We start from the raw sequence: 25,457 nt of genomic DNA on the forward strand, positions 1-25,457 counted from the left end.
CCTTAATCACAGTACCTTGCAGCAGGTGGTAATCTGCGTGATCTTTTAAAACATTCGAATTCTTACCAAAATAAAATACGAAGAAAGTACATTTTAAGCCGGTTCGGATGCAGATCCGATCGATGGTTTGTCGCTCCAATGTCCACATCGCTCTCTTCCATGGCGATCGAAAGCCGGAGTCCAGCAGCGGAGAACTATTATTGGAGAGAAGGACGAGAAAGAAAAAACTCACCCTAAAATAATAGATTAGGAAATATGAAAAAAAAAAAAAAAAAAAAAAAAAAAAAAAAAAAAAAAAACAAGTATAACTTGACCAAAATTGGAATCTTGCTGGCTTCTATAAGCGTATGTGGTCGAGAAGGACACTATTTCTGTGCACGTTCTGAAATTGTCTCCCCGTTAGGAGCATTACAGTGGCATCAGGCGACAGTTCGGCGAAAAAGACACCCTCCGCAACCCTTCATGGGAACCTACCAGTCGCATACTCTGCCCTCGCTCGATTGTTGCCTAATAGATAGATTGTGTCTCATTTTTGTGATTCGCACTAACGATACTTTGTATGCTTATCTCCCAAGTCCAGGTAACCACGTTCTAGTCTCGAGCTGAGGCTGTGTCGGTTGCCGGCGGTGCCCCGATCTGCATGCATGTCAGCCACGACGGGCTGACGCTAAGTCGCTCACTTCATCCAGTACTTATATCGACGGCTATCTCGTCGTCTTACCATCAATTTTATTTTGTTCAACTCACCGAACTCACCCTTCTCCAGCGACACCAATACATTATGCCTTCTGCGGTGCAAGCCGTGGACTTCTCCTGGAGTGGTGTACTGATCTCCTCCACCCCATTAAATTTTTCGCGTACTAACCCGCTCTACCAGACTGCGCCAGGCTCAGTCCTGAACTTCGTCCCCTGCTACCAGGACTATCAGTGTGCACGACTTGAAGTTCCTCTAGACTGGTCAGCCAGTGCCACTGAAAATACAACGGCCACCTTGGCCGTCATAAAACTGCCTGCACAGGTAGACCCTGCCGACGAGCGTTACGGTGGCTCTATAATCGTGAACCCAGGTACGGGCAACAATGCCACTACCGCTACCATTCTGGCCCCCACCACGGTTGCTCACTACAAATACAGGTGGTCCTGGCGGGTCCGGCGTGCAGGAAATACTTGACCGAGGGAAAGAGATCCAGCGGATCGTAGACAGCTCCGATGATACACAGCACTCTCGCTATTTCGACATTGTCTCCTTTGACCCGCGTGGCGTGGGAAATACCCTCCCTCCCTTGACGTGCTTTCCTGATCTGCTGTCTACTTACCTCTGGAGTGAGGCTGTGCAGGCTCATGGCTTGGTAGGTAGCTCCGAGCATGCAGCTGATCATCTCTGGGCCCGCATGCAGGCTCTAGCCACATCGTGTACGGATCCCCATAAGGACGGTGCGGATATTGGTCCGTATATGAATACCTGGAGTACGGCACACGATCTGCATCAGATTGCTCAACTGCTCCAGCCGGACCCTCACGCAGATGTAAAGCTGCAATACTGGGGTTACTCATACGGGACTCTGCTAGGTGTCACTTATGCAAGTCTGTTCCCGAACCAAGTCCAACGCATGGTATTAGATGGGGTAGTAGATGCGTTAAGCTGGTACTCCGGTGATTTGTCGACATCATTACGGGACGCGGATCATATACTAGACAGTTTCTTCCGCTACTGTCATCGGGCAGGCCAGCCGAGATGTGCTTTTGCCAGCCCGTCCGCCAACGGAGAAGACAATGAAAACGCAATAAGCGACCTCCAACAGCGTTTCAAGAATATATTGTCTGATCTGAAAACGTCCCCCGTTTGGACCACTCATCCAAACCCAGACATAATCACCTATTCTGACGTGAGACGTCTCCTAAAACTCTCCTTGTACGCACCGGTCGACCTTTTCCCCACTCTCGCCACCATCCTAGCAGATCTCGAACAACGAAACGCAACGAACATAGCGGGCTGGAAAACCATGCTACGCGAGGAAATGCAGCCAACTCACTGCCTCGATCCAGATTGTCAATCTCATGCTCCGTGTCGCGAAGCATGTCAATACTCGTTTCGCGTTGAAGTGACTGCTGGTACCGTATGCTTGGACTTAAACCAGAAGCTACTGAACACCACCCGCGAGGAATACTGGGATGAGTATCTTCGGCCTTCCATTGAGAGCAGCCATTGGATGGGGGATACGTTTGCAGACTTTTTGATGCCGTGTGCTAGGTGGAATGGTCGGGGACCGGGGGACTTCACAGGTTCGTTCTAGTCTCATTGCACCTAGCTGCTCCTAAGTGCTAACCCGAAGAAGGACCTACCGGGGCTGAGGATACGTCCACACCTATACTCTTCGTCAGCAATACTCTGGACCCAGTGACTCCGCTTGGCGAGTAAGTCTCTCGCCTCCCTGCTATCTGTCTATATACATTCATCTACGGCCTACTAACGATAGTATCAGCGCCCACGCCATGTCCGCTCTGTTCAAAGAGTCTGTCGTATTAGAGCAGCAAGCTGAAGGTGTAAGTCCAATCCCTGCACATATGCTTTGCGACCATGTTTAGAGACGTATGTTCTGACCGAACTTCATTGTAGCATTGCTCCTTCGCTTCGCGTTCGGAGTGTACAGACAATTACATCCGCACGTATTTTCGAACTGGGGAGCTTCCAGCACCAGGCACGCGATGTGAGACAGATATACGCCCCTTTGGGGTGGAGGAAGTGTCAGATGGAATCTCCTCAACGGAGCTGGAAAGGACGGAGCTATGATCTATCTACCTTGGTATATTGGTATCCGGAGTTTCCCCTGTCAGTACTAATTAATGAGCAAGTAATTTCACCAAAATTATTAAAATTGGGTCTATGGGGAAGGTGCATTGTTTCTATCCGTTGTGAGGAGCTGATTTATGGTATACATATTTTCTGTCAGAATAACGGACTGAAAGCAATGCCAAAGGAAGAATATTTTCATACTGTGATCCCGCGTAGGTGAGGTCACGTGCAAACTGTCGGTCGCGTCCCATACGCCCCAGCACGTTGCAGTCTCTTTCTGCTGCTCAGCGCTGCTGAGTTAGGATATCACATTGACTGCTGAAGCTACCCAGCACTCTCTCTATAACCAATTGACACACCGAAAAGAAATCTGGCCCCCGGTATTCAACAGGTGCCAGATAAGTGGTCGGTCACCGGACGCGTCCCGCCAAGTTCAACACAGTGTCCAACCACGATTAATCATTCTCGAAACAGAAAACATCTCTCGACTGTATACTAGTCCGTCGACATGGCCCCGGGAGAATATCTATCGTTGCGCCACATACCGGAACTCGTAAAATTAGCCTCTTTACAACCTGCCAACCAAGCGGATTGTATTCCAACGACCTTGTCGGGCCCGCTCCCAGCGGTATCGCAGCGCTTGAGAGGCCGGCTCGATTTGCGGATATGGGACTGGGAAATTCAGCATGCGCTCAAGTGTCACGGCTTGGAGCATCTTCTTCGAAGCGATCTACCTCGTCCCGACAAAACCCACGCCAAATTTGCACTCTGGCGCCATTGGTCAATCACTGTCCGAAGATGGATGAATCGCCAGCTCTCTCGCAAAATGAAAGCGAAGTTGGGGGCCTCTCGCTGTGCTAAAAAATACGCGGATGATGCCTACAATGTCATCCGAGATCTTGGCTCGCACTACAACCACGCCATATGCAAGGCCACGTGGTTTAAGCTAATCAAGATGCGGCGGTCTCACTACACTACTGTGGCGCAATACATATCCAGTTTTCAGCGAGCATATATTGACGCGAAGGAGTTGGGGTGCGGTATTAGTCCCTACTGCGGGCTGCTTGAAATCCTTCGTGAACTCGAGTCAGATCTTTCGTATTGGGTCGCCACGGTGTTAATATTCTTGCCTGAAGATGCAGTGACCGATTAGACTGACGCTGATTTGTTCAAATCCTGTCGCATGGCAATAGAGCAAGATGATATGTTAAACCAAAGGAATCTTAGGGTTGCGAGAGGCGGGTGATTTCTTCCACTTGTGCCTTTCGAGAGAATAAAAACCCAAGATGAAAGACAGAGAATTTGTAGAGAAATAACGATGGATATCTGACCTCTTGGGGAATTATCACATTCCAGATCCTCACTTGCAATGGCCAATGCACCACAGGAATGAGCTAGCACAGTAGGGACTGGGCGTGTTTTAATATCCCCATCCCTATGCTCTGATATCTGATCTCATCTCTCTTTCGAACCAATCCTCACCCCACCAAAATCTTCAACGTGGAAACCAAGCACATACTCCAGAATGATCAACAATCAAGTCTTCCGTTGTTTCCGCCATTTGAATATGAAGATTAAATAGGTCGCCAACACCGCCATCGTGTAATTGAAAAGAATAAATCCAATGAAGATTCCGACGTTGTTACCACGTTGTGAATAACTCATGGCATATTGCTTGACCTATATTTCCAAGAGGACGTGTTAGCAATTCTTTTGTGGAAGGAAGAAGATGAACAGTAATGGAGGGAACAAAAACTAACATATTGATCTCCATCCGCATAGGCACAGTAGTGACACTCCTCAGTTGCGTCAGGGTTTACCAAGTAGCCCGTGGAATCCCCTGAAGCGAAGAAGTCAGCTGCATACGAGGCACATGTCTCCCCAGCGGGCACATGGAATGTGGTCAGTTCGGAGTCACGGCAGGTAATCTGCAGCGAATGCATCGCATTTGTACCAATGCCCTCAATGAAATAAAACAGGGGTGAGATATTATAGAACCAGCGCCATCCGCGAGGTGTCAGAGGTGGGGGTGAGAGAGGTCCATTGAAGGTATTTATCACCAGCCAGACGAAGCCAGTGGCCACCTGTGCGGCCAGCACGGTGGAAAATAATGCGGCCGTTAATTGAGCGATACTCGCGACGAACAATGAGTAGAGCTCGTACATGAGAAACGCATAACCAGCGCGCGTTGAGATGGTGAAGTATCCGACCATGTAGTACCAGAGAACCCAGTATACAAGCCCTCCCAATAGCGTAAATGGGATCTCCACGAGAAGCGCGCTGATGGTAAACACGCTCCAGTGGTATACACGTGACTCATTCTCTCGTGCCAGGAATTGATCGCGCAGGAGGATGAAGCGAGGTTCGATCTGGAGGCTGAGCACGGGTCCGGTGATCACTCCGACGAAGATAGAAAACATGCGTCCGCGGGAGTCGGTGAGATCGTTGGACAGCTGAAGGAAGGTGAGCCCGTTCATCAGCCCCATCCAGATGTTAAGCTGTATCTTGCCCAGCACGTAGTCTGAGTCGCGCCAGTAGTTCGTGAAAGCTCGTTGGGTGACCACTCGAATCTGCTCGAGATAGGAGGCCGCATATGCTCGATCAGAACCTGACGACAACAAAGTACTCCCTTCCTGTGGCTGAAGAAAGTGCTGAAGCTGCTTTTGGGTGGAGACATACTCGGGCGACTGCTGCCAAGTCTATCATGTTCAGGAGGTGAGAAATGAACTGCGTAAAATCTGGGTAATCCGTTGAGGTGGGGATGAGAAATCATACCTTGAACCAGTCTATGTCGGGCTCCGCACTGACTTCCAGAATGTAGTCCGCCGGATTCTCTGTTTCCCGGCAGCATCGCGTATACCGAGAGAAGTAATCGATTATAGTCTGGCACTGAGACCCTAACGGACCGAAATAAATGGTTTTCCCACCTGGAATCAGCAGAAGCAAATTATCAAACTGTTCGATCATCTGCGCAGAGGGTTGATGAATCGTGCAGAGAATGGTCTGCCCGGCATCGGATAGTCTGCGCATCAGTTGCACGATGGAGAGTGCTGAATTGCCATCCAACCCGGATGTCGGCTCGTCAAGGAAAAGAACAATGTCTGGCTTTGCAGCTAACTCAACCCCTATGCTGACCCGCTTGCGCTGTTCGAGGTTCAATCCTGCCCCTGGTACCCCGATAATTGCTTCGGCAATATCTTCTATTTCTAGAAGCCGGATGAGAAACTCCACGTGATGCATCTTCTCTTCCCAGGCGACAGCTTCTGAGCGGCGCATGCGTGCGCTCAGCTGGAGTGCTTCGCGCACTGTGGACGATGCTAGATGGATATCATTCTGGTGAACGAATCCTGTACGCCGCCCCATTGACGCCGGAAGTGTCTGCCCATTCAGATAGAGTCCGCCAGATATGCGGCCAATTTGGATACGCTGAGCTAGGGTATCAAGGAGCGTAGTCTACACGTACAGCAGGTCTGTCAGGCTTGGGGGTTTTTTTTTTTTTACAGCAAATGACTTCTGAAAATCGGCACGACTTACCTTGCCAGCCCCCGACATCCCCATCAACGCAGTCATCTTTCCTGGTTGAAGCCATCCTGTACCATAGAGCCTTGTAAGACATATACTTTATAAAGGACAGAGGATTAGGTCTTACCTGAAACTTGGTGAAGCAAGTTCCTTCCATCATCAAGTTCAAGTGACAATTCATGCCAAGCGAACACATTTTGAGCGTTGTTCAGACAGCCAATAGTAGGGATCTCACAGTTGGAGATGTGTCTGAGGTCTCTGGAGTCAGTGACATACGGTGGCTTCTCAATGTCCGTAGGACGGGTGGGTGAGGCGTTCGCCCACGATGGCAGCTTGCGGTAAAACACCGTTGCCATTTGCTCAGATGCATGACGAAATCGCTCCATTCCAATTCTAAAAAATAACTAGAGTCATTTTATGGCTGAGTATGGATATTCTCGGGAAAAGAAACTTACGTTACGACAATTGAAAAGAAGACGAAGAAAGCTGCATTTATTGCAACATTTCGCCACAAGTGGAAGTAGTTGAATCCATACTCGACCATCAGGTAGAATCTTCCGGAAAGATTCAATTGGCCTGCTACCGACCCAGACACTGCACAGGCCTGAAGACTCGTTTCATTGTATGATGCTCCCCGAGGGACGATGTTCTGCAGGCTGCATGCATATAAATTGCTCCCAATCTCGTTGAGGGCGATGGACTCGAAGATATAGTACATGGGCTATACAAATATTGAGGAGGTTAGCACATTCTGTATGGAAGACTTACGATGACCTTCTGTTTTCAACTTACATCAAGGTAGCGGATCCATGATAGCCAGACCTTCATTCCTGGAGGTGTGATATAAAAGCCCGTGTAGATGATCAGCACATTGAGTAAGAGCCCAACGGGGAGAATGGCCCGAGTGATGGAATTTGTGAAGACAGCTATGGCTCGAAACATAACACTCAGTGTCATTAGGCCCATGTAGAGGCACACCAGCCATGTGAAAAAATTCCCCGCCGTACGCTGGAAGCCAATCATCCAGTAGATGGGAAGCGAGTACAAGATGAAGATAAACTTCCAGGGTACGTCGGCGAGGATCTGACCGAGTGCGTAGGCCGCGGGTCGGTAGAATCGCAACGCCTTCTGCTTGAGCAATATCGGGCGTTGGACAAAGGTATTGCCAAATTCAGCAGAAGCCTGCAACCCCATGATCAAAACACAGAAAAAGAGGGCCGATGCGCGTGTATAAAGCCCTTCTGTCACGGCTCTCTGATTTCGGAACAGAGTGCCTAGAAGCAGAGCTTGGATGATTGTCCCAGCCGCCTCAGCAATCCAGGCAGCCCGATCAGTCAAAAAAATCTGATAATGACGAACTGTACACTCATATACCTGACGGTACATGGGCAAAGCGTATTCTGATGCTCTAGAATCTTTACTTGTTGCCGACTGAGGTGGCTCAACAGCCTCACGCACCGTCTGCTGGTAGAAGCTGCTTTCTCTGAACCGGGCCTCAAAATCAGCAGGCTGAACGGGCACCGGCCTCTGGAGATCGTTCCGAGCTTGCCTACCTGCCGGAGGCCCCGAAATAGATGCCAGAAAGTCGGAAACCGAGATCCTTGGAGAGCAATAAAACCCAAGGGACTCAAAGTAGGTTTTTGCTGATGACGCCGGGCCATAGTAGGCGACGTGGCCGTCGTTCAGAACTAAGATTTTATCAAACATTGAAACTGCAACATCGCTAGCTTGATATAAAGACATGGCGGTCATGCATCGACTGCGGGTGGTGTATTTGCGCATGGTAGTGAGAAAGCGGATGGCAGTTGATGAGTCCAACCCTCGAGTAGGATTGTCAAAGCAGAACAGACTAAGGGAAATGATCAGCTTATATTGTCTGTTGTGAGAAGTGCTGGATGAGTAATTTACCTTGCACGCGTGCAGAGAGCCTCAGCGAGGGAGACACGACGACGCTGGCCGCCGCTGACTCCACGAAGATGGTCGGTTCCGATTCGGACTTGAGCTGCATGAGCAAGACCCATCAGCTGCAGAAGGCTTTGTAGGTCCTCTTCAATTCTGGAGGCTCTATCCGGATCAGAGTTTGAATGCCGGGCATTGAGAGCAAATCTAAGCGTGGTGCTGACAGTTAAAGTTGGAAAGTGGATGTCATCTTCCCCTGTTAACGTGCATAGCCATCTTAGCCAGTGCTTGTTTCAATTGGGGTGTGGGAAACTCTCATACCAACGAAGGCTACCTGGTTGGGCCTATTTCGCCTTGCTGTCGAGGCATCCATTGAGCCATACCAGACGTCACCCTCCATTCTCAGATACTCGTCTCTCATGTTCGACAAGGCTTTCAGCACGGTGGTGCATCCACTGCCCGGGCGTCCGACAATCATCAACATTTCTCCTTCGCGGATTGTCCCAGTCAGACGCTGCAGAATGGGTCGAGATGGGATTCCCTTTCGGGACAACCAGGTTGCCGGGTTGGCGAGCCTTGTTAGACGTCGTAGAGTTTCGGGAACATCGGACATCCGTTGGCGCTGGTAAAGTCAGTGTTATGGAAACTCTTGTCATCTTCATGTGTCGGAGACACACCCCAACTCCTGCCCCTATGACTGACAAATCCTTGAATATGATGCCATCCAAGCGCTCTGGTTCACTGGTAGTCTGGTGATCAAGAAAATTGGCAACCAGTTGATCGATCTCTGCATCCTGATGTGTCTCTTGACTTCCATTGTACTCATTATTTTCGCAGCCCAATGTCTCCATGATACACGTATCAAGCTGGTAAGATGCTTAGCTACGCTCTATAGTCTTCTCTTGGGCGCGATTTTGCTAGGACTTTAAAGGAGCTCCAAAGAAGCCTTCAAGCACCGAAGCATAGGAGAATGTGCCGGATTACCAAATGGGGTAATGGTTGCTCCTTATGGTTAGACCAAGGGCCAGCTCCACTCTCAGCGGAGTTGGCCGACCTGGTGGACAGCATTGGGAAGTAGAGATAAATAGCAGACACGAAGGCGTAGGAAAAGGACAAAATGAAGAATCCTTATTTGTATCACCCACTCAAAACAAATCAAAAGTGTTTTCGCAAGAACCATGTCAGGCTCCCAGGTTGATCCCGATCAGTTCACTCGTGCGGGCTGCATAACGCGGAAATACTACCGCGATGTCTATTCCACCATCGATCCATCACGGCCAGAGCTATCCCAAAAAGATAGAGTAACCATCGTCACGGGCGCAGGAAAAGGAATTGGTCGAGTGAGAACAGGCCCGACCCCTTTACAGATGCAATCACGACTGACCTCCCTGATACTCCAGGCTATTGCGCGAGCTCACGCCCAGTCTGGCGTCAAAGGGCTAGTCCTGATGACTCAGTCGGCTCAGTCGGCTGAAGAGACGAAAGCAGTCTTGCAAGCCGAATTCCCCTCTGTTGATGTGCTGGCTCTGCCCACGGACATCACCAATGAGAAGGAAATAGTGCAGACTTTCGACACTATCAGGAACCACTTTGGCATCGCTCACAATTTGATCAACAACGCCGGTGTTTTTGCCTCGATAGCGCCCGTTGCCCAATCAGACTCCAACACCTGGTGGAAGGACTTTGAGGTCAACGTACGGGGGACATACCTTGTCACCGCGGCATACCTGCGTCTGATCGCCGCTGAGAGCGCTGATTTCCAGCCCACTGTAGTCAACCTCATTTCCACGATTGGTCTGACGCCGCCTGGACTGAGCAGTTACTTTATCAGTAAACTGGCTGTGGCCAAGTTCACCGAGTTCGTCACAGCCGAGAACCCCCAGGTTGCCACCTACAGTCTCTCTCCGGGTATCGTACAAACCAGCATGACCCTGGATTCCTTCAAGCCATTTGCTAAAGACACTGGTATGTTCACAAACATCACAACTGGCAAGTCAGAAGCCCTTAGGCTAACCAGGGCAAATTTCCTTGGTCTGTAATAGCGGAACTCCCAGGTGCCGTGACCGTCTACTTGGCCGTGAAACGGCCACAATACCTTAATGGACGTCACCTATCCTCCAATTGGGATTTGGCAGAGCTTGAAGATAGGAAAACTGAGTTGTCCTCATCAGATATGCTGAAAGTGGGTCAATTCATCTGATGGGCTCTCACTACAACCCTCTGGTGGGGAGTTACTTTTACGCAACGGCGTCGCGTTCTCGTTGTCTATAAATGAAACTAGCAGTCTCTTCTATTGGTCTATCCAGATGTGATAGGCTATTATATATCTTGTAGTAGGCATTTGAAACTAAGTTCTATCCGATTTGCGCACATGCATATGTAACGAGGACGATAGTGGTTGTAAGGTTCAAAAATTAGCTTCCAAATGTATCTCAGGCACGTCCATCAACATATCACTGATTTCATGACAGTAACCAGACCAAATATTAGGGTCAACAGTATCTGCAAATGACCACAAAGCATTCTCCTCGGATGCGAATGGCAAAGATTGCTGGTTCTCTGCTTCCATTTGTTCGTCGGTCTGCACCCTCCGATAATCGTAGCGATCACTGAACGCTGATGATTGAGAACTCAACAACTCTATGAGGGCACTAACTCTCCCTAGTAGATACCGTGTCCGTTGAGCCGCCCGGGATGCAATTGGATTATCTGTCCCCGCCCCCTCAAATATCGGAAGTGATCGCTCAACATGTTGCTGAGCAAGTGGGAACCAGTAGCATAGGGGGTAGGCCAGCATAAACCCTACAAGGGTCAGAACGGCATTCCACACGTACTGGTAAATTTCTGGACATCCATAAAGAGCATCATTATAAAGCATGCGAGTGTGTATGAGGTCCGTGACGGTTAGCGCGTGTTGTAGTGCCGTGGTAGCATGTATATCGGCTTGTGGGCTCCGTTGCGGAACTAAGCCGCGACTTGGGAATTGGATAAATGGTCGGTGAGCCCAGAGTATGATGTCATGGTATCGAAGCTCTAGAAGCGACTTTTGTAAGGTGAGCGCTGGGGCCTCATGAAACGACAGTCTTGCATTCTGATCATGTATCAGCCGACTCATGGAAGAGGTAACCTCGTCTGGTTGATAAACATTACATATAAGTGTAATGTTGGTGTATAGGTTCGCGTCCAAAATTTGATCTCTCCATCGGTACAGGCCCTTGATTTCCCGCGACAAAAAGTGCGCATGGCGCTCGATTTGATTATATGGATCTATTGTCCCTGACGCATCACGCACATGACGCTCCAGATCCTCGGCCATCTTCCTTGCCGCAACAATGAGCGATATCGATGCCGTATGGAATCCGAGCTCTGGGGTATGCCAAGGATCCTGCGGGTTTAAAGGTGGCGTGTTGAATATCGCATCATCTAGAGAGATAGCCATAGGCTTTCCCAGAAGTCGTGAACAATGGAAGTCGAGGTGTACCAATGTCCACCAAACATGACGACGCGTCTCAACCTCATGTGTGGTCGCACGAGTTACCAGGGGGTGCTGTAAGTCTAGCGACTGTGCGAGTCGCATCGCCACGCCAATAATATTATATGCTGCTTGGTGCTCTCCAGAATTCTGTAGAAAGGCGGCCATGAAGAGATGCCGCTGCACGTCTAGTAAAGAAGGCTCTGCGTACAAGAGATAGTCGCTGTTCGTCCCAAGAGCCCTTTGGAAAAAAGCAACATATAGACTAGCTAGCGAAGGGGCTTGATGGGAATGCTCCCCTGCGTGTGATAATACTGAGCCCATTTGAATGCTTAGCAAGCGGTTTTGAAGCCCAGCATAATGGATTGATTGTAAGCAGTAGGCCATCAGCGCTTGCCGCAATGGCTCAGACTTTTGACCCGACGTGATCGTCAAGTCTTCCGGGCTAATAATCGGCATTACAGGATGATACCGAGTCCAGAAGACATCAAATAGCGATTTTTCAAGTTTCTGTAAGCTTTCCAGCGTCAGATGTGTCACATCCGACTCGGTTGTCCTCAGCAAGTTTGGTGAGGAATACTGAGCGTCTGAAGGAGCCGGGTCAATAGGTTGAGGAGATGGGCGTGCTGACATCTGCGATACCATAGAGCAGAAATTATTCATTCGAGAGATAAAGCCAGCAAATGAATCCAACTGCGGGGGCGGAGGAGCGATGGCAGCATGGTTTGTGGATAGACTCCGTTGTGAACTGGATCTTGGCCTCACTTGTTGGTTGGGGCCTTCTTGAATCGGGGTAGATGGCGGCGCAGACTGGGCTGGCCGGGGACTGCGTAGAGCAGCCGGCTGCAGTTTCCGGGTGCCAGAAGGTGATCTTGAGTGCTGGGTCGGCTTGCTGCATTGGATCTTGTTGGCACGACACTGGCCACAGGGTAATCCACCATCGCAGCGAACCCGGTGCTGCCGGCAAAACTCGCATGCTCGGCGCACTTTCTTCCGTTTGACCAGTGGTGTTGATCGTAAAGAAACAACGTTGTAAAGCATTCCGGAGTGAGTGATAGATGAAAGTGAGGAGGGTGGAGTGGTAGATAGTAGTGTGGATGGAGTTCGGAGAATTCAGGATCACTACTATTATTTACTCCGTCTACTCACCTTACTACTATAGTGCTAGGTAGTAGTACTAAGTGAAACCTCAGTCACCTGACTCCACCGTCCCGGAAGATCAAACCAATAGGATGCTGAGGAAGAGGTAGCCAATCAGACTAGCTGGAGTAACTTGACAGTATGTAGACCCGACGGAGTACGAGCATGTCCATGATTTATGTATCCCGAGTATCTTAGTGATAGGTTCCAGTAGTTTGACTGGGCATCCTATCTTCCCATAGTCCAATTGTTTTACCCACTAGACGGGGTCTTTCGACAGTGTATAAAGTACCGATCTACCAAAAATCTTTAGATGCCACGAGTCCGAACTACAGCCATGGCTCTATGTCCAGGTCAATGGCGATACTTTAAAAACAAAGACTGCAGTAACAGTTTATCTTTAGTATCCGAGTATAAGTCGATCCCCCAGTCCCTTCTAATTGTCTCAATTCTCTGATCACATCGATATGAGGTTTGGTCTTGGGACTTGCCGTCTTTGAGTACAAAGAGGCCTTTTCGCTCGACCTCCCTTCATGCATCTTTTTAGGAGCTTGCTGTGCCTGGCTACTATCGTGATATGGGCTAATAGATGCCTGATGCACCATATATTTGCGTGGGCTAAGCCAGGAGATGATAGTCCTTGGGCTTGGGAGTTGAATAGCCACTCGAAAGAGCGACAGGGTCTTCGGCATCATGGCTAGCAGTGCCTATATGTTGAATTTGTGCAAAGACTGGTGGATACCACACCGAAAGAAGGGCAGTGCTACTATTGCAACGTTGCCTACTCTCAAGCACCAATTTGTCGATCCGATAAAGGCTATTGGCGGTAAGGCTCGCGTTATGAGTTTGGAGGCATACCCCCATCTCATATGTACAACGAAGCATCATATCTGTGCAATATGCAGACTTACTAACCCAATGACAACTCAAAATCACATCTTCGTGACGTACGACAGGCGTCGCGCTCGCATTACTTAGCATAGGCTGACTCAAAGAACTCTAATACGTTTGATGGGTGTGACCAGTCCTTTTCCAATGGCTGATCAGTCAGATAGTCCGTATATGTGGATTTGCGACACGTCACCTTGTTGATATAGGCGCGTGTCATCCATAATATTGACTGAGATTTAACTAATGTCTACCCCACTAGCACTGTCAGTTGAATATCCAGATTCTAAAATGGATACCAATATACAAGCAATCCCTGGACTAGAGGAGGCTTTTGCTGTGAGGCCGGCCTCGGATGATAACGATGTGAGATCATCGCAGTCTAAGCGCTCAATCGCGACCATTCTAACCAAGCCTTCCTTTTATAGGACATCTTCACTAATGTAAATCCTCTATGGTGTCCGCTCGGACTGAATGCCGTATTTGGGGGCGTCCTCATGTCTCAAGCCCTTAACGCGGTAATGCAGCGAGCGTCACCTTCCTTTGTCGTCCACAGCATGCATTGCCATTTTATCAAGGCCACCCGGGTTGGGACCCCTGTTTCTTATCATGTGAGCCGAGTGAGTCAGGGCAAAGCATCCAGTGTGTACACTATATCTGCAAGGCAAAATGACCACGATGTCTTCATCTCAACCCTGAGCTTTAGACGGGCTTCAGCCCCAGTTGGGAATGTCTTGAAACATGCAGTTCCAAAGCCTAAATTAGTTTTTGATGACGAGACGCAACCCCATCGCTATGGTGAAGGCACTGCGAAATCTCTGTTTGAGTTCAAAATGGCAACGGCTACCATCGGTAAGCCCGAGAAACGATAAATATTTGACTTAGTGCTAACTTGTATAATCAGAAAAAGGTGATTCCAATCCCGAGACCAAGTACTTTAGACGCATTGTTCGCGCACAAAGTAGCTTGGCTAGACCAAGTGGCAGCAACGAGCATTTGCTTGCCCTGGTATGTATGACAGATACTTATACTGCTGGAACGGTCGGGAGAGCCCACGGTATACCAGTATATACTAGATTCAACGCCGGTTTGAAGGACGGAAATCCTCGAGCACAGGTGGCCTTCAAGGCACTGTCCACCGTGGCTCATACCCTTCACTTTCACAACGTGGATCATGTCTGCGTCAACCACTGGATGACAGAAGAGCTGCATTGCCCTTGGGCTGGACACGAACGTGGCCTGGTAATATCACGCGTATGGTCATCAGATGGAATCTTACTTGCAACTTGCTCTCAAGAGGTGAGCAAGAAGCTGCTTTACTAGTCGCGATGTTCATTTTTCCCACTTTCAACTAACTTAAAGGTGCAGGTTCTAGTTCGACTCCCTCAGGACAATATCCCAGCAAGGCTGTAATGAGCATACCTCAATGTCCACTTAATTTGTACATTTTAATGCAAGTTATTCCTGGTCGATAAAATTCTGTCTCTTTACGTGCCTCCAGCACGTTCAGGTGGCCAGCATACTAATAATAGTGGCGGTGCGGCTAACTTGACGACCGGCAGCACAATCGTTATCGGCACATGCTAGTTGAAGATCACCGTTATTTGTGTTCCTGTAAGCAGCTTTGCATCCTGGCAATTAGATTCGCATGTAATGCGATGAACAAATAACTGCAAATCTTTTGTCGAGAACTAAGGGGGGGAATGGTATCCCAGCATGACCTGCACCCCAGCTAAGAAAAGAAAAGATGTCAATACTGCGCTACTTGAGCATAGCTAGCGAGTTCCCAAATGGTTCACTTCGGCCAATGGTGCTTCGATCCCTCCAACGGTGCTCTCATCAGGGCTTTTCGGGTTGAATCTGACGGTCTGAATATCTCTGGAAAAGGCGGAAGTTAGATATATTACACTGCAGTAAATGTCCTTCTGGTATACTACATGATACTATTGTACTTGCACTACTCCATCAGCATATGTTCATCTTCATTCGAGTCATCGGTTGATTGCAGGCCCCGACCGCGCAGCAATTCTATATGAGAAACATCGTTTATTTCTTGACACTGTTTCTCGCCACAAGAGTTGCCAGTATGCTTTGAACAAGCTCCCTCCACAGAGACATATATTGCTCAATGGAGCCGGAAAGCAGCCAACCATGCCGAACAGGGAGATCAACATCATCCATTGGAAGTGTAAACCAGAACAACATTTAATCTGACCTCACGCCCAGCTTTACTGCCTTAGACATACCTTAGTGCCGTTTCGAGAGCACAGAGTCAAGGTGAGTGCTTCCTCCCATGGGCCAGAATCCCTGCTCTCCAGAGTTGAGAAATGCTGTGCCAGACGGACAGTAACATATGCGGCTTCGGTCAAGGCATATTGTTGGCCAATGCAGATCCGAGGACCACCGTTAAACGGCAAGTATTCCCATCCTGGGCGCAGATCTGCCCATCGCTCCGGACGAAACTCATTTGCGTCGGGTCCATACAGATCTTGACGACGGTGCATTGCCCATACGCTGTAGAACACGATAGTACCCTTACGCACGAAAACAGGGGATCTCCCGGCGGAACCGCCACCGACTGGCAGCAAAGTATTGACCAGTGCTTTACGAGAATTTACTGGGACGACGGGATGAAAACGAAGCGCTATACACAGAACGTTAAATAAATCATGAGCCCTGCCAGTTGATGACAATGCATGTTTTGGAAACTTACACTCATTCAGACAGTGTTTAAGGTATGTCAGATTCCGAAGCTGCTGGTATGTGGGTGTGCGACCGTTAAGAGTCGCGACCTCCTCACGCAGCTTCTTCCAGATTTTCGGGCTCCGCGCAAGCATAAAGAACAAATTGCTCAGTAGTGATGCGGTAGTATCACGGCCGGCAAGGAGAATGTTCATGAGCTCATCACGGATGCGGTCGCGGTCACCTGTCTGTTCGGCCAAACCCTGTAAGAACAAATAGCGGGTATGCCTTCCCTCATCGTTCGAGCCCTTCTTGGCATAGTCTTCACGGTACTTGAGCGCCTTATCGATGAACTGCTCCACCAGGCTATGACAGATACGGTTGGATCGCGTCGCCTTGTGGTCGGGAATAACCCGCCCCAAGAAACCGAGACGAGTGTTCCTAGCAATAGCATGCTGCGCGTAGTTGAAAGCTGAAGCAAAATCATTCTCACTAGGCATCACACCAGACAGACGCTGATTCAAGCTTTGGACACTGTGACCAAAGAGAAATTCAGTGGCGGAATCAAGCGTGTAGCAGAAGAAGAGATCTTGCAGGTCCACGGGTGAGCCATCTGTTGGAATCAACGCCAACAGACCTTGCATCAATTCTTCAAGCTTCTCTAAATCCGCAATCTGGTCCTTGACGAAATTGGGACGCACCATGGCGCGGGATTGAGCCCAGTGCTCGCCATCGGAGGTAAAAATTCCATGGCCCAATAGCGGACCGAAGGTCGCGATACGACTTCCCAGACCATAATCTCTGAAATTGAGGGATAAGACAGCTTTTAGATTCGCCGGTTCACAGGTTATAATCAAGGGGGTTGTGAATCGCTTTACACGGAATGTATTTCCGTACTGTTGGAACCGGTGTTGGATGAGTTTGAGGAGACGGTGGGATTTCGCTGCTTGGATGTTCTCCAGAAGCACATCGATGCCGAAAAGAGGATCTTTCGAGGCTGGCAATACAGGCTCACAACCATGTACCCTAGCAAACTGTGACTGTATCCATATACATCGCAATTTTCTGATCACACAAAAGAAGAAAAAAACAGCAGCTCCGACAGCTATCGTCAAGATATGGGTGTTGTTGCTCTCCATAATTTTATCGGCTTGATAGTCGATCGCAAAGGCGCTGACATTTATTATATCAAACCTGGTCGGACCGCAAAGCCGCAAGGGCATTCCACATTCCTGAGTGAATAAAGGGAAGAGCTGAGACAAGCATGCACACGTGAGAACAGTAATCAAGGGTTCTGGCAGAAGGCAAAACTTGGAACCTCCTTGCAGGAGAGCTTATTACTGATAAAGTGCATTTTCAGTCAGACCTGACCACCGTATTAGTGCAGTGAATTCGTATTCGGTCCCAATCTCTAGAGGTGGAGAACTCAAACATTTATCACCGGAACTTAGACGACATTATCTACCGCTATCAGTAACCCTAGTCATTCATATATGGAATGGATAATAGTGCATTGATTCAAGTTCTCGATTATGTTGAGCTAACCATCACTCCTAGGGATCAATCACCGTCGCGCAGTCATCCCTTGTTGAACTATCTTCGCGACGCGTAGCTTATATAACACCAGAAACAATACCCTAGCATCGAGGCTCTCCTGACTACCGCTTCTCTAATTTTCATCTCCTTGCTGCTCACTCGCGATCAGGTAGAGAGCTGACAACAAGTTTCTACAATTGACTTTACATGCAGCGTTTTCTGCAATCGCGGCTACTTGCATATGTACTACAAGGCTATCACGGCACTAATAGTATATTCAAGATATATCACTACTCATTTTCAGGCAGAAGTTGGATGTTGTCACTGACTAGTCTGTGGTTATACTTGGATGTTCGAAGTTGTAATGTATGTACCGCCTTGGTATGTGAAAAATATGAGTTCCGGATAAATAGATAATAGTATCGATAAATCTCTTGCAGCCATTCTCATTGGCAATAGCTGGCTACGAGACTGTACTAGTTATAGAAGAAGGACTATACCTGAGCATAATAGGGGCCGTCATAATACCAAGTTGGCTTTCGTGCCTTGTATTGCTCGCAATTGAATATATCATATTTCTCATCCTACTCACATGGCCGTTCAATACACCCTCGACTTCCCTATTATGCACGGGACAATCCTCCCCCCAAGTTGGTAATACCGAATTGACATGGCTATATAATCAGCTACCAACCGGAGATGTAATTTCAAATCCAAACACCTACATGTCTTGCCAGGTTTGACGTTCATGCTACCTGGCAGACATATAGTCGCAAAAGGTGACGAGGCAATTATTGACGATCGCTTGGATCGTAGAGAAACCAAATGAATCAACCCAAAGCCAAGTCCGTTGTACCATCACCTCGAGAGCAACCCAGTGTTTCCCTAATGTAACTTTGTTACCGATAGATTGCAGATAGCTTGCATCAGAAGAGGAAGTATACTATCATATGATGTGTAAGCGTGCTGACGCGGGTGGGTCGGAAGGAATGTAGAGCCATTGGATCCCTCGTGGCGTACTCACTAGCTTCCAGCAGGATATACTAACATCACCGGCAGAATCTGGATTATTAACAATGCTCTGTTGCTTAGTTCATTATTAGAAATCAGGTTATGTGCAGTGATTGTGATATATAAAGTACACAGCTAAATAGTTACTGTGGCCTAGAATGAATAACAATTACAAGCAAGCTCAACTATTAATTCAAACACCATGTCTCAACCCAAGCCTTCAATTGTAATTGTCCCAGGAGCCTGCGCCCTACCTGAACTCTACGATCCGGTGACTACAAGAATCGCAAGCCAGGGCTACGAAATCCACACAGTTAGGCTACCCAGCGTGGGCCCCAGCGATGGCCCCCTCCCGGAGCCCGGCACCATGTATGACGATGCGGCGGCGATTGCGCGTGAGATTGAACGGCTAGTGGAACAAGGAAAGGATGTCGTTGTGGTCGCGCACTCGTATGGCGGGACGCCCGCCAGCCAGAGCATACAGGGTCTGATCAAGAGGCAGGGCAGCAAGGACGCTGGTGGGGTGGTACGCCTGGCGTATATGACGGCCGTGGTGCCTCCCGAGGGCAGGTCGACCGCGGACGTATTGGGTAGTCTTCCTATGGACATCTCCGTCGATGATCAAGGATGGATGAGTCTCGTTGACACCGCGGCTTTCGCAGCCACAGCCTTCTCCGACATGCCCCACGACGAGGGTATGACATGGGCTCGACAGTTCACACACCATTCAGCAACCAGCTTGGCTAATGCCTTGACGTATGCCGGGTACAAGAACGTCCCTGTCGCGTATCTGCTGTGCACTGACGACTTGGTCATTTCGCCAGACGTGCAGCAGAAGATGATTGATACGGTTGCAAGTGAGAGTGGGCGGGAGGCAGACGTGACAAGAATCCCCACTGGCCATGTTCCCGTTGCAAGTGCTCCGGAACTCGTGGTGGATTGGATTCTGAAGATTGTAGGCTGAGAGGAGAACTGAGCCAGCCGTTGTGGAAGAGCACAGTGTTGGTTAGGCACATGGAAACATATAATTCTATGGCGCTCAACCACCAAAAAAAGGGGCCGACATCGGTGCCTAACACTTCAAATGTCGAATTTGAGCATGCAAAGGTAATCGATGTCTCCCAGGTGACCATAGTTATGTCTCCTCACCGAGTGATATTCTCCTCATTTCTAAGTTTCCAATGCCATAATGGCGTCGTACGTGACCTACCTCAGCAAGGGCTCGGTGTACGAACGGAGCAGGAACAACAGCAGCCTGACTCATTGTATAGTAATAACTTCGAGAGCCCTTCATAAGAGGGAATTCCCGCAGGCATTTCCAAAGCCCCTCAACTTCCTTGAAAGGCACAGAACAGCTGAAACTACTGGACTGGGCCTCAGACACCTCCAGGTGACCATGGGAATTGATCGCATCGCCAGCGTCGATGATGGTCATGTTATGGAATTCATGGGGCCCAAATATCCGGCATGTAAAGGGACATTTGCGCGGGAATCAACCCTCCGGTTTATGATTCGACTTTCCGGGGCAGATGCGACATCAGCGTGCTGTTGCCGATCTGGTCATCAACCTTAGCAGGCCCTGGAAGTCGGTCTAGTGAATCTTATGGCGCTGGATGGTAAAGGCATCGATGTGCAGATCCGCGCTTTCGACAACGTGAGCACGTAGGCTGTGCATGATCACAACGAACCTCGTCTTTGCGATAAGGCTCACAGGATGCGAGTTTCCTATTGCGTTGTCGCGAAGACCTATAGATTAGGGCTTCCTTGTTAACAGATGGACCACAAACATTCTGCACAACCACTTGCACTCTCCAGGCTGCAGGCGTGTAGTTGGTCAATTGGTCAGTTTGTCGTAGGGGGAGGAGGGGGGCTTTGCTGATGAACATGTGATCCCGATCCATGTTCGCTTTGTAATTGTTTAGTCAGCCACACGATAGAGACAGTCAAGTTAGGTTAACAAACTTTAACACTTAGCGGTTTAGTTACATAGTAACTAAATCTATCATGTTCTAGCAGCTTAGTAGTGACCTGTGGAAACCCACCTCTGAACTGGCCCAGTACTACTTCTGTACTTGTGTCAGATTGTTGTGGCTCACCTTACTTCAGAATTACGTTCCACTTGATGGAACCCGACAGTGGAACCCTGACGGGGCAATGACGGCACGAAGCCCTGGCTCCCCGGACCTGACCGGAAGCTATCCGAATGCAAGGCAGTCAGGGGGTTTGCCCCAGTCGTAGGTGACCACGGCATCTTGATTCTCGTGTTTTCCTATCGAAGGGTACTAGCACGCCATGGCAGATGCTTCAAAATATACAACCACCTTTACCCTTCAAGGCGCCGGGGCCAGTAGTGTACGATACGCTCCCCGCTAGGGATCCGAAAACTCAGAGCTAATCCCACTATTTATCAACCCTAGGTCCTTGGATCCAAGCCAACTCAAGATGACAGGTACACCGTCCTTCTGCCTGACGAATTTTCGGGGCACACGGACAGTCTGGCTTTCTTTGCCGTATATGACGGACAGTATGGGATTCACATCACACCTCTGGCAAGGTAGTCGGGACTAACTTAGGGAAAAGTGCCTCAGATAAGGTTGCAGAACATGCAAGCAAGAACATCCGTCGGCTTCTGACTATCAGTAGAGAGTTGAGGCAGGGAAACTATGAATCAGCCATCGAACAAGCAATTCAAGCAGAGGAGAAGGAGCTTCTGCAAGGGTTTTGGGCTGGCGAGGAATTATTCGCCGTAGCTGGATCAACTGCCGCCCTCGTCGTCGTGAACCTAACCAGGGGCATCTTAGTAGTCGCAAATCTGGGAGATTCGCATGTTTTGCTGGGAGAGGTCGACGGGGCAGATCACACCTCGCTGAAAGTCGTATGTAGAAGTCACAGGCCTGTTGATCGTACCAGCGTCCTCTAACTGTTATGAAGGAGCGACTAACCACATCCCACAAGTCGGAACATGCTGGGGAGAGGCATCGCATTGAGTCCGCTGGAGGGACTCTCAACACCGAGAGCGGTGTGTCACGAGTTGGTTAGTTCCTCGTCCCATATCACACGAGGTTGCGAGCCTAACTTCCGCAGGGGGCTTGAATATATCGCGGGCGCTGGGCGATTTACAGTATAAATCGCCGCTAAAGAATATCGGGGAGCAGTCCCTATCCACCAATCAGGAGAAAGCATGCTTCGAACCAACAAAGAAGGGGGACTTAGTCTCCAGTTACCCTTCTCTTAAACGATATACTCTGCAGCCGGATCGTCGGTACTTCTTGGCCCTGACAACAGACGGGGTTACCAGTACAATGGATGACGAAACCATCATGCACCAGATCGCAGGGAGCAAGCAAGAGGGAATGGATGCTGACAGGGTAGCCGCGAAAATCACCGAGAAAGCTTCAAAGGCACCCAGTAGTGACAATGCCACCTGCGTCACTGTGTTCCTGAATGGGCATAATGTACGAAATCAAGAGTAAATAATAGGCAAGGCTGGGATTCGCATATTTCCTCTCCACTCCCATGTCGATCTAACTGGGTATTTCGGGATATCTTGGCATTCCCGTTGACGCCCCCAGGTCCAACGATTCGTAGATCACTGCAGCCACAGCACGTAGCATCCTGCAAATCTCAGAATTACTAAATTGTGCTACGTTGCAGGCTCGTTTCTTCTATGGGATGACGGTAGGACCCACAATTACAAAAGTAGCGAAGGTCATCGACTTTGGCTGTCGCATGTGGCTGGATGCGGCTAGAATGTCAGGGTCCATGGCTCGGATCAATGACCTCAGCGGATCGAGCCAATCATGGAAGCAAAGTCATCCTTATCTCGATCGAGCGATCATAGCAAAATATTGCATCACGGAGTCTCAAAACGCGTTCGTCAATCAGGATCTTCCTATTGGGAAGTTCGCACAGTACTACATAAATAGCCGCCCGGCTTGCAGATGAACACTGAATGTATCCGTTGTTTGAACTCGCTACATATAGACTATCCCATAGACTTTGCTGCTCGTTTAGCTCTGCAACATGTTCGAAAGTGTCGTGTCACCACCCCACGTCCGTGGGCGAGTACCTCGGGTTCAGACAGTCGCAAGACCGGCCGTTGCGACCAATATCATCGATATCCGCAGCGATAAAGCAGAGACACGGCTCCGCCATTCGCTCGAAGACTCCATCCATGCGGCCTGTCACGGGGAGTCTGCCATGCCGGAGCTTCTCCTCTGGGATGAAAGGGGACTACGCTATTTTGAAGACGTGACATATGCTCCATCCTACTACCTCACCAACGAAGAGATCGGCTTGCTCGAGAAGCACAAATACCAGATCGCAGAACACATTCCGTCTGGTAGTATGTTGGTCGAGCTAGGCAGCGGGTAAGCGTCCAAACCTCTCACCTGCAGAGGCAACTGCGCTGATTTAACAATCAGAAATCTCCGCAAGATCAAGATACTTCTAGATGCTCTGGATGAAATGGGTCGGGAAGTTGACTACTTCGCGTTGGATGTATCGTATCAAGAGCTCCACCGGACTCTCAGCATCGTGCCCCCGGGGACATTCCGCCATGTCCGCTGCTTCGGGTTGCTGGGAACCTACGACGATGGTCGGGACTGGATGTATTTGCCCGAAATCCGTTCGCGATCCAAGACCATTCTCTCCTTGGGATCAACACTGGGCAGTTTCCAGCGGCCAGAAGCAGCCGATTTTTTGGCTAGCTTCGTCACCCCCGAAAGTAACTCGTCACTGCTCATTGGCTTGGACGGATGCAAAGACGCCGATCGCGTGCTGGCAGCTTATAACGATCCCGAGGGGATCAATCGGCGATTCATCAAGCACGGCCTTGAACGCGCCAACGAGATCCTAGGGCCGGATACCTTTGATCTCGACAAATGGGCTGTCATTGGCTGCTGGGATGCAGCGCAGGGAAGCCATAACCAGTACTATTTCCCTTCAGAAGATGTTTCTCTGGCGGGCAAGACTATTCCGGCGGGCCGGAGGATATTGGCAGTCAAGAGTCATAAGTACGATGCTGATGACAGGGATGCGTTGTGCCGGAGGGCAGAATTGGCTGTTGGTGATGCATGGGCATCCAAGAACCAATACAGTAAGCTTATCGCCATTAGCTCCTTTTTCAAATGCAACATTCCGAATGGGTTCCTCTTCTTGTGTGTACACAGCTAACACGCTCACAGATATACTGTATCTTGAGAAACCATAGGGTGTCACTCATGAGCCGGAAGCATGCAGATAACCGAATAGTTTAGATATGGCTCCGGAGATCAGGTTACTGCTCTAATTACCTCATAATATCATAATATACGAGTCTTGTATCATCCAGGAAAATGAGTGAGAAGACTGCAGGCCGAACACTGTGAATCACACTGCCTTGTAAATCTGATTCTTAGTTGCGCGTGGCTAGCCAGGGACCTTATCCTGCATAAGATGCTGTCAAACCAATTAGCCTTAATCCAGGTTTTGAGGAGGTCAGCATGTATGGTTCTAAAGAACATTTGTTGATTTACTAAGCTGCCTTTTTCTTGTTCGACACCTGCTTCCTCCGGTTTCTTGATGAAGTCTCTGACAAGGCAGACACATCTGCTGTTTCAGCTTTTTCCAAGGCCTCCTTACATAGATCATGGAAATGATCAGCAGCGTAGTTCAAGTTGTCATATCCCTCAAGTTGCTGATCAATAATGTCACACCATTCCGGCATGTCAGATCGTAGGTTGATGAGCAGGACAAGAGCCGCAAAATATGGTTCATATCCACAACCTAGTCGATGAGCCAGATCACAAGTCTTCATGAAATCTTCAATGTATTGAGAAACAGAAGCGTAGTAAATCCGCCGCATGTTGTGAAGCTTGCTAGCAACTCCCTTGCGTTTCCTGGGTGCTTCGTCCAAGACTGCCTTATGGATGTGTTCGTAGGTTTCATCAGCATTATCGATTTCGGAGACCTTCCCTATAGCTTTCTGCATATCTGTGGTGAGACTTGGCTAATGAGCCAGGACGAAATGAAAATACTCCAGTCTTCCCACGATTCATAGCCTGGAGTATTCGGGGCCGCTCGGGGTATGTTTATGTCAATATATTGAGCGCAGCCCATCGTTTTGAGCTTATTGACTACCTAAGATCGCCAAATGTCATAATATTCAATGCCAGTTAACTGGTCACGGAGGTCCGAAATCATAGCAGGTGGGCTTTCAATTAGGGATCGCCCATTCTGGTAATTGTGATCCACAGCCGGTGCTGATTGTCCTCCCCCAATGTATGCCATATTATGCGGGAGGTCGGTCTAGTCCGCGGTCTGCTTGGCTCTTTTTTGGCGTTGCTTGTGGCTCGGAAGGTCGGTCAGCTGCAGGGGGTCTGCAAGATCAGGGAATTGACGGAATTGGCGTATCTGGCTATATTATGAGCTAGTCGAACTCATAACCTAGCAGCTATTACAGAGGGAAAACATGGAGCCTGGAGGACAAAGAGGTGGCCTTGAGTCATGTGAGGAGCGTCATTCACACTTGGG

At 49.1% G+C, this 25,457-nt stretch overlaps 10 protein-coding genes across 10 annotated transcripts; 6 read left to right on the forward strand and 4 right to left on the reverse strand.

Annotated features, from left to right (window-relative positions):
* Window positions 1-781: 781 nt before the first annotated feature.
* Window positions 782-2,419, forward strand: BO83DRAFT_317396 (uncharacterized protein; the record flags this gene model as incomplete). Its single annotated transcript, XM_025527701.1, has 4 exons — window positions 782-823; window positions 878-1,067; window positions 1,135-2,283; window positions 2,334-2,419. The coding sequence occupies 4 exons, from the start codon at window positions 782-784 to the stop codon at window positions 2,417-2,419; spliced, it is 1,467 nt and encodes a 488-aa protein (XP_025386256.1).
* A 528-nt stretch (window positions 2,420-2,947) lies between these two features.
* BO83DRAFT_75720 (uncharacterized protein) lies at window positions 2,948-4,201 on the forward strand. Its single transcript, XM_025537582.1, has one exon. It carries the CDS (start codon window positions 3,303-3,305, stop codon window positions 3,945-3,947), a length of 645 nt encoding a protein of 214 aa, XP_025386257.1. The 5' UTR covers window positions 2,948-3,302; the 3' UTR covers window positions 3,948-4,201.
* BO83DRAFT_449061 (ATP-binding cassette transporter) lies at window positions 4,139-9,066 on the reverse strand (the record flags this gene model as incomplete). The annotated part of the gene is made up of 10 exons (XM_025536731.1): window positions 4,139-4,474; window positions 4,555-5,493; window positions 5,570-6,247; window positions 6,329-6,384; window positions 6,444-6,709; window positions 6,772-7,037; window positions 7,109-8,165; window positions 8,225-8,471; window positions 8,537-8,837; window positions 8,893-9,066. 10 exons carry the CDS (start codon window positions 9,064-9,066, stop codon window positions 4,331-4,333), a joined length of 4,128 nt encoding a protein of 1,375 aa, XP_025386258.1. The 3' UTR covers window positions 4,139-4,330.
* Window positions 9,067-9,359: 293 nt separating this feature from the next.
* On the forward strand, window positions 9,360-10,547 carry BO83DRAFT_341873 (SDR family oxidoreductase). Its single transcript, XM_025528640.1, has 3 exons — window positions 9,360-9,555; window positions 9,616-10,180; window positions 10,258-10,547. Exons 1-3 carry the CDS (start codon window positions 9,394-9,396, stop codon window positions 10,413-10,415), a joined length of 885 nt encoding a protein of 294 aa, XP_025386259.1. The 5' UTR covers window positions 9,360-9,393; the 3' UTR covers window positions 10,416-10,547.
* Window positions 10,548-10,622: 75 nt separating this feature from the next.
* On the reverse strand, window positions 10,623-12,712 carry BO83DRAFT_364817 (fungal specific transcription factor domain-containing protein; the record flags this gene model as incomplete). The annotated part of the gene is made up of 2 exons (XM_025529641.1): window positions 12,626-12,712; window positions 10,623-12,605 (listed from the first exon to the last, which is right to left on the reverse strand). The coding sequence occupies exons 1-2, from the start codon at window positions 12,626-12,628 to the stop codon at window positions 10,623-10,625; spliced, it is 1,986 nt and encodes a 661-aa protein (XP_025386260.1). The 5' UTR covers window positions 12,629-12,712.
* Window positions 12,713-13,987: 1,275 nt separating this feature from the next.
* Window positions 13,988-15,132, forward strand: BO83DRAFT_449072 (thioesterase family protein). Its single transcript, XM_025536732.1, has 4 exons — window positions 13,988-14,081; window positions 14,144-14,567; window positions 14,620-15,014; window positions 15,084-15,132. The coding sequence occupies exons 1-4, from the start codon at window positions 14,007-14,009 to the stop codon at window positions 15,126-15,128; spliced, it is 939 nt and encodes a 312-aa protein (XP_025386261.1). The 5' UTR covers window positions 13,988-14,006; the 3' UTR covers window positions 15,129-15,132.
* A 544-nt stretch (window positions 15,133-15,676) lies between these two features.
* On the reverse strand, window positions 15,677-17,884 carry BO83DRAFT_449078 (cytochrome P450; the record flags this gene model as incomplete). Its single annotated transcript, XM_025536733.1, has 3 exons — window positions 15,677-16,359; window positions 16,429-17,718; window positions 17,863-17,884. 3 exons carry the CDS (start codon window positions 17,882-17,884, stop codon window positions 15,944-15,946), a joined length of 1,728 nt encoding a protein of 575 aa, XP_025386262.1. The 3' UTR covers window positions 15,677-15,943.
* A 1,150-nt stretch (window positions 17,885-19,034) lies between these two features.
* On the forward strand, window positions 19,035-20,021 carry BO83DRAFT_75819 (alpha/beta hydrolase). Its single transcript, XM_025537583.1, has one exon. It carries the CDS (start codon window positions 19,147-19,149, stop codon window positions 19,906-19,908), a length of 762 nt encoding a protein of 253 aa, XP_025386263.1. The 5' UTR covers window positions 19,035-19,146; the 3' UTR covers window positions 19,909-20,021.
* A 1,215-nt stretch (window positions 20,022-21,236) lies between these two features.
* BO83DRAFT_449080 (uncharacterized protein) lies at window positions 21,237-24,156 on the forward strand (the record flags this gene model as incomplete). Its single annotated transcript, XM_025536734.1, has 8 exons — window positions 21,237-21,296; window positions 21,362-21,468; window positions 21,525-21,819; window positions 21,876-21,978; window positions 22,029-22,413; window positions 22,979-23,314; window positions 23,369-24,042; window positions 24,131-24,156. 8 exons carry the CDS (start codon window positions 21,237-21,239, stop codon window positions 24,154-24,156), a joined length of 1,986 nt encoding a protein of 661 aa, XP_025386264.1.
* A 303-nt stretch (window positions 24,157-24,459) lies between these two features.
* BO83DRAFT_449085 (uncharacterized protein) lies at window positions 24,460-24,915 on the reverse strand (the record flags this gene model as incomplete). The annotated part of the gene is made up of 1 exon (XM_025536735.1): window positions 24,460-24,915. The coding sequence occupies one exon, from the start codon at window positions 24,913-24,915 to the stop codon at window positions 24,460-24,462; it is 456 nt and encodes a 151-aa protein (XP_025386265.1).
* Window positions 24,916-25,457: the final 542 nt, after the last annotated feature.

Source organism: Aspergillus eucalypticola, assembly GCF_003184535.1.
Source record: "Aspergillus eucalypticola CBS 122712 chromosome Unknown BO83scaffold_19, whole genome shotgun sequence".
Lineage (NCBI taxonomy): Eukaryota > Fungi > Ascomycota > Eurotiomycetes > Eurotiales > Aspergillaceae > Aspergillus > Aspergillus eucalypticola.

What these genes read in the sequence shown, in the direction of transcription:
- BO83DRAFT_449072 (XM_025536732.1), top strand. Translation starts at nt 14,007, where the DNA reads ATGGATACCAATATACAAGCAATCCCTGGACTAGAGGAGGCTTTTGCT. An exon ending in CGGCCTCGGATGATAACGAT is followed by an intron (nt 14,082 to 14,143) that starts GTGAGATCATCG and finishes TTCCTTTTATAG; the next exon opens with GACATCTTCACTAATGTAAA. An exon ending in TTGCAACTTGCTCTCAAGAG is followed by an intron (nt 15,015 to 15,083) that starts GTGAGCAAGAAG and finishes TTAAAGGTGCAG; the next exon opens with GTTCTAGTTCGACTCCCTCA.
- BO83DRAFT_75819 (XM_025537583.1), top strand. Translation starts at nt 19,147, where the DNA reads ATGTCTCAACCCAAGCCTTCAATTGTAATTGTCCCAGGAGCCTGCGCC.
- BO83DRAFT_75720 (XM_025537582.1), top strand. Translation starts at nt 3,303, where the DNA reads ATGGCCCCGGGAGAATATCTATCGTTGCGCCACATACCGGAACTCGTA.
- BO83DRAFT_341873 (XM_025528640.1), top strand. Translation starts at nt 9,394, where the DNA reads ATGTCAGGCTCCCAGGTTGATCCCGATCAGTTCACTCGTGCGGGCTGC. An exon ending in CAGGAAAAGGAATTGGTCGA is followed by an intron (nt 9,556 to 9,615) that starts GTGAGAACAGGC and finishes CTGATACTCCAG; the next exon opens with GCTATTGCGCGAGCTCACGC. An exon ending in GCCATTTGCTAAAGACACTG is followed by an intron (nt 10,181 to 10,257) that starts GTATGTTCACAA and finishes GGTCTGTAATAG; the next exon opens with CGGAACTCCCAGGTGCCGTG.